This window comes from Triticum urartu, chromosome 5A (genome assembly GCF_056163025.1).
Source record: "Triticum urartu cultivar PI428250 chromosome 5A, HENAU_Tu73, whole genome shotgun sequence".
Classification (NCBI taxonomy): domain Eukaryota; kingdom Viridiplantae; phylum Streptophyta; class Magnoliopsida; order Poales; family Poaceae; genus Triticum; species Triticum urartu.
In genome coordinates this window covers 676316308-676322307 of record NC_141877.1, presented here as the reverse complement: position 1 = coordinate 676322307, position 6000 = coordinate 676316308, and the positions used below count along the sequence as shown (strand labels likewise).

At 48.7% G+C, this 6000-nt stretch overlaps 1 protein-coding gene across 1 annotated transcript; it reads right to left on the bottom strand.

Annotated features, from left to right (window-relative positions):
- Positions 1 to 1580: 1580 nt before the first annotated feature.
- Positions 1581 to 2259, bottom strand: LOC125506506 (protein EGG APPARATUS-1-like). The gene has a single exon (XM_048671310.2). It carries the CDS (start codon positions 2165 to 2167, stop codon positions 1937 to 1939), a length of 231 nt encoding a protein of 76 aa, XP_048527267.1. The 5' UTR covers positions 2168 to 2259; the 3' UTR covers positions 1581 to 1936.
- Positions 2260 to 6000: the final 3741 nt, after the last annotated feature.

The following is a 6000-nucleotide window of genomic DNA, read 5'->3' as shown; positions in this document are numbered from 1 at the left end:
GGAGCAAGAGCAACAAGATAATGAGCAAGTTCATGATGAAGACAAATACAAGAATTTAACAGATTTGCAAAGGACTGGTATTTATGAAGAATTGCTAGCAAGAAGTGTCAATTGGAAATTAAAGAAGACCACAACTAGAGAAGTTGCAAACATGTTCCATGTTTCAGTGCACAAGGTCAGACGTGTTTGGAGGAGAGTGAAGGAGTGTCTTCAACAAGGTGTACCCGTTGATGTAAGATCAAGGAAGCCGAAAAACTGTGGGCGCAAAAGGATTGTAGTTGACCTCAGTATAGTTGCTGAGATTTCTCGAAGTCAAAGGAGAACTATACGCAGCCTCACAAGAGCGTTGGGTGTGAAGAAGACCACACTATATAGGATGTTTACGGACGGCTTGCTCGATAGGCATTCAAGCTCACTACTTTTCATACTTGACAAGATTAAACTGATTTGCATCTGGCCAGACTAAAGCCGGACTAATTGACAAGATAAACGTTGTATTGCAACGGATCATGCAAGCCTCAACGTTAGAGACCAAGACTTGATTATTCATTCACGGAGTACAGCTTGCATCGCCAAACTTACAGAGCTACTGGTACTCACGGAGTAGTAGAATTGCTTGTCTTCTCCACGGCGTCCTGGTCAGCCCCAAGACCAGCTTGCCCGGCACCTGCCGGTGCGCCGTTTTGCCCAGCACTTGCCGCCGGGTCGTCCTGCCTAGCCGCATGAGCCGCTCCACCGCAGGGTACAGTGCCTACGTGCCCGACACCGGCTTCACCGCCAACCCCTGCTCCATCTACCAGCTCTAGGTACCTGGAAATTTTTGCTCCGACGCCGCTCCGCCGAACCCGATTGGTCTTCGAGGGCGGACGAGGACGGAACCTGGCTGCCAGAGCACGGCGAGGGCCTCCAGATCCAGATCTGCCACGGTCGCGTGTTCCGCCGCCGGTCGTCGCGGCGGCCTTGACTTGCTGGCCATCGCCGGCTTCTTCTCCTCCGCCGCCTTCCATGGATGCGGTTTGATGCACACCCTACCGGCAGCTTATATGGACCGGCTGCCATTAATCTCTGCATCACCAGCAATGGCGTTGGATTGGATGATTGACTCTCTGTGATGTGGGGTTGGATCGGGAGGAAGAGAGTTTGGGGGAGAGGAGGAAGACCGGCTTCGATTTGGGGGAGGACGAGAGGATTGGGTTGTCGCTCGGTGCGGTGACCTCGAGGCGTAGACCAGGGGGGTGAATGGAAAATTACCAGCGAGGGAGCCAGATGTACACTTATTTTGGGAAAAAAATCAAAAGCCAGACGTACGCTCTTTGGCGGACGGAGGGAGTATTTTGCTTGACCCGTCCCTCTCGTACAAATCCAATTCAATGTTGCGTGGAAAACTCTCATCATCTGACTGGATTCATTGCCATGTTAGAACATTTAATGTCCGACGTGCAGCTATAATAAATATCGTAAACTGGATATAGTAAATGACCAAGAACATGTATCTACCATTTCGTCCTACAAAACCGGTGGCGTATTCACAGCCTGTAATGGTTTCCAGCAAAGTGGCACGGATCCCAAGATTGCATGCATGCGGCGGAGATTTCGTATGTGTGCGTCGCCGAGTGCTCCTAATCCACCTCCCTACTCTTACTACTACTGCTGCTACTTTCACATCATATATGGAGTAACACGGCAACTTCATAGTTCAAGCTCGAGATATACAAGGGACGAACCTATACTTAAACTTGGCTAACACTTGGCTTGTTGGGTTACAGGTACGAGCACCCAAGCAGTACAAAAGGTCAGTTCTTGTAGCTAGTTTGCTACTCCTACTCGATCCAGCTTATTGCCGCTACATACTACTACTACCTTGTCCTGTGCATTGGTTGATATATATAACGAACGCGCAGACGCCGGCCGGTCCGTTGCCTCCCGTACTCCATGACTAGGCGGCGAAGGCGGCAGCCGCCGCAGCAGCGCCGGCCGTGCGAAGCAGCTCGAAGTAGAGCTGGGGGTTAGCAAGGAACACCGCCCGAGAGATGAAGAACCTCGCCGCGCCCAGGGCCTTCATCATGAGCGCGGCCGGGCCAGTGACGGGCCAGAGGAGGTACGTGCCCACGGCGCCCGCCCCGACGAGGACCGCGGCCGTGACCGCCGTGGCGCTGAACACCGGCATTTCCGAGTCTCCGGCCGGCTCCCCCCTTCTGATTCCTCTAGGATTTTTGTTTGCGTGGTGAAAGCGAGCGATGTGCTCTGTATATGTGCGTGCGTGCGTGCGTGGCGGGGAGAGCGGGCTCTTTTATATATAGGTCGAGTGCGGCGCCATTGCTTAGAGCATCTCCAACGGCCGCTCAATAGGCAGCGCCAAAAATCTGATTTACAGCGCGTAAGTAGATTTTTTAAGGCGCTAGAAGACGTTTGCTTTAACAAGTGCTGTAAAATATGTTGCGCGTGCGAGTCCAGCGGCCCCAATCAAACGGTCTCATCTGCAGCAGTTCAGAGTTTGTAGCACGCGCGACCGGAAGCACTAAATATGCTGCGCGCGATGCCTTTTTAATGCGCACGCTGCATTAGTTATAGCGCATGCACGCTTTTTATGCGGCTGCTGGTGACTTCAAATTAGGTCCGCGCGTGCTAAAAGTAGATTTTATACCGCGCAACGCTTATATATCGCTTCTGTTGGAGATGCTCTTAGTTCCGAGATCACGCATGCATGCGCTGCGCGCTTCCAGCGGCGCCTAGCTGTGGGCCAAAATCACTGTTTTGACCTTTTCGGTGATCTTTGTCACAAAGTGAACTCGACATGAAAGTATTTCACAATTTGACTCTTTTAGCAACGCCACAACCCATGACGTTTCTTCTCCATATAGAAATATTGAGATATCTCGCGTTTCAGTCCATATTCAAACGCCGAGCTAGCGAGCGTTTTCGCTCCACATGGCTTCCCGGGCTGAGACGCCAGAGCTTATGGCGTTGCTAGCTGAAACTCTCTTAGGAAGGAGCTCGCGGAGGCCAACGCACACCGGGACGCCGATGGTGACCCCGACCGTTCGCTCGCTCGAGCACCGCCGTCGTTGCCATCTCGAATCCAAGTGCAAGACATCAGGTCGTGTTGTCAGGAACCGCATGGTGGTGCGCCGTCCTTAGCCTGGCAGGTTCGTGCTGCGGCAGAGGGTTCCGGTGCATTGAGCTGGTTGTTGGTAGGAGCAAAGTGCACGGCGGGTGCAGTGGGAGCATGAGACAAGGGACGAGCAAGGGGTCCGAGCTCTTGCTCTCGCGCTCTGCCGTCTTCGAACATGTTGAGAAGAAGGAATAAACGGCGGCGCACATGGTTGCCAGAGTCACCAGGCTCAACCTCGTCGACAACGCCGCCGTGCGACCATACTCGCCGCTCGCGTGAACACATCTGCCCGGCGAGCTCGACCGTCTCGCCGGCTCCCTGCATCGCTTGAGCTGTCGCGCATCTACCTGCCACCACTGAGCTGAGCTGAGCTGAGCTCAGGGCAGGGGAGGAGGACGAGCTGGTGAGCGACGTGACTAGTGTGTGTTGCTTTTGCTGTGGTTTTAGCCAGCCGGCCGTATCTTTCCTGATTTCTCCACGAAAAAGTTTGCATTATCCTCCTAGCATCGCCAGCCCCTCCCTTCATGCCTTTTGTACGTGCCATTGCTCGCCGTAGCTAGCTAGCAACGCCATGAGCTTTGGCGTTTCGGCCTGGGCAGCAACGTCAAGATGCTTGGCGTTTTTATGTGGAACGAAAACGCGAGCAAGTTTGGCGTTTAAATGTGGAGCTGAAACGCAAGATATTACGGCATTTTTATATGAAGAAGAAATGCCACAGACTGTGACGTTTCTAAATGGCTCGGTCGTGAAATACTTTCATGTCAAGTTCATTATGTGGCAAAGATTATTGAAAAGATTAAGACAGTGATTTCGGCCCCAGCTGTGTCCGTTGGGGACACGTGGAGGCTGTGATGGGCGAGGGGTTAACGACTGTCCTGCCACGTACTTGAGCGCCGGCGGTAACTTTTTTCTTCTCTTTTTCTTTGGAAACTACAACGGCAAATGTGTTGACTGGATTTTTTATATTAATCGCGGCATGGGAATGCACTCCTTACAACATGCACAGTCAGGCTTTGGCAAATCCCCCTAAAGCCTTGTTCGGTTGCTTCAGATTTGAAGGGGTTTGGAGAGGATTGATGGGAATTAAATCTCCTACAAGTCAAAATACACTTCAATCCCCTCCAATCCTCTCTAATCCCCTTGTGTGAGGAATTAACCGAACAAGCTCTAAGATGCTGTTTTTGGTTGGAGGCTTGAGCACTGTGTCTCAAAAATAATGCTGCCTGAGTGTTGTCTAATGAGTTTCAATATTTTGTCTGGCCAGGTTAGTATAGTGTAAACTTGTTTGGTTGTTGCCCTGGCCTAGCGCCCTATTTTTTTTATTGCTAGTGATGGCTTTTGTTTAGTGCCAGGCAGCAGCTGCAGCACGTCAGGCGCAAGAAAAAAGGATGCTTGAGACAGGCTAACCACATTACATGTGCTAAACGTTACATTTTATCCTATATTTTATTATTAGGACAGGTTAACTATACTACTAGGACGTATATGTCAGGCAGTTATTTCTTCTCTCAGGCCGGCAACCAAACAAACCATAAGCGAGTTACAGGCAGGTGTTCAGGCCAGGCAATTTCTCTCAGGTGGCAACCAAACAGCCCCATATAACACAAATTCATGAATTCAACAATGCAATGCAACAGAGTAGAATAAATCCTAATACAACAATTCAAGCATGTCAAAGTAAAATTAAACGTCCAGGTCACGGCTAGCCAAAACATGATGAATCACTCTTTGGACGCCATCTGTGTCGCGTGCTCTGTCGTGACCACCAGCCGTGTCGCGTCCGCTGCTTCGGCTGCCGCTCTTGTCGCCTCATACAATCTATACAGGTTTATCTCCTTCATGGAGAATGTTGGATGGGCGATTAGTATTATGCGGCCGAAGGGTTATTTATAGTGCAACAGAAGCGGGGCGAGAGTGTGACATCTGTAGAGTAAAGGGTAACTTAGGTTTTGATTATCCCACGGTTGGCTCTAATTACCCAAGTATTTTAAGAATTGCATAAATAATCTGCTGGACGTTGTACTCCCTCTGCTTTTATTTACTCCGCATTTTAGCTTTGCTCGAAGTCAAACTTTGTAAACTTTGACAAAGTTGATAGACAGAAATAATAATATATACAATAACAAATCAATACCATTAGATTCATTATTGAATATACTTTCACATCATATAGATTTGCTATTGTAAATGTTCATATTTTTTCTATAGATTTGGTCAAATTTTATGAAGTTTGACTTCAGTCAAACCTAATATGCGGAGTAAATAAAAACGGAGTGAGTACTTATCTATTCTCTTCTCTTCTGGAGTGACATTTTAACCAATAATCCCAGTATAATGATCCAGTTACACAAACTATTAGCACATATTTATTTTAGGTCGTTACATCCGCTCCACCTTATAAAAATTTCGACCTCGAAATTTATGTACCTTAATCTCGGAAGAGGTGCACAAATGTTTTTATTAAGTCGTCTTCCCTTTCCCAGGTGGCCTCATCCCGCTGTGATTATTTCATTGTACTTTGGTGAACCGAATGGTTTGGCACCTAGCCTCACGGTCTTTAATATCCAATATACGGATGGGATATTCTTTGCATGATAGATTCTCCCGCGGCTGAAACAATTCTAGCTAGTTCTACCGGTTGATGTGGTGGTTTTAGGCATTTACAAAGTAAAGACACATGGAATACATTATGTACTCCAGCGAGAGCCTTTGGGAGCTCTAATTGGTAGGCCACCTCTCCGATCTGTTTGGTAACACGGAAATGTCCAATATATCTCAGACTCAACTTCTTTTCCTGTCCAAAGCGATTAACTCCTTTCATATGGGAGACTTTTAAATGTACCAAGTCTCCTATTTCCAAATGAAAGTCCCTTCTTTTATTGTCAACA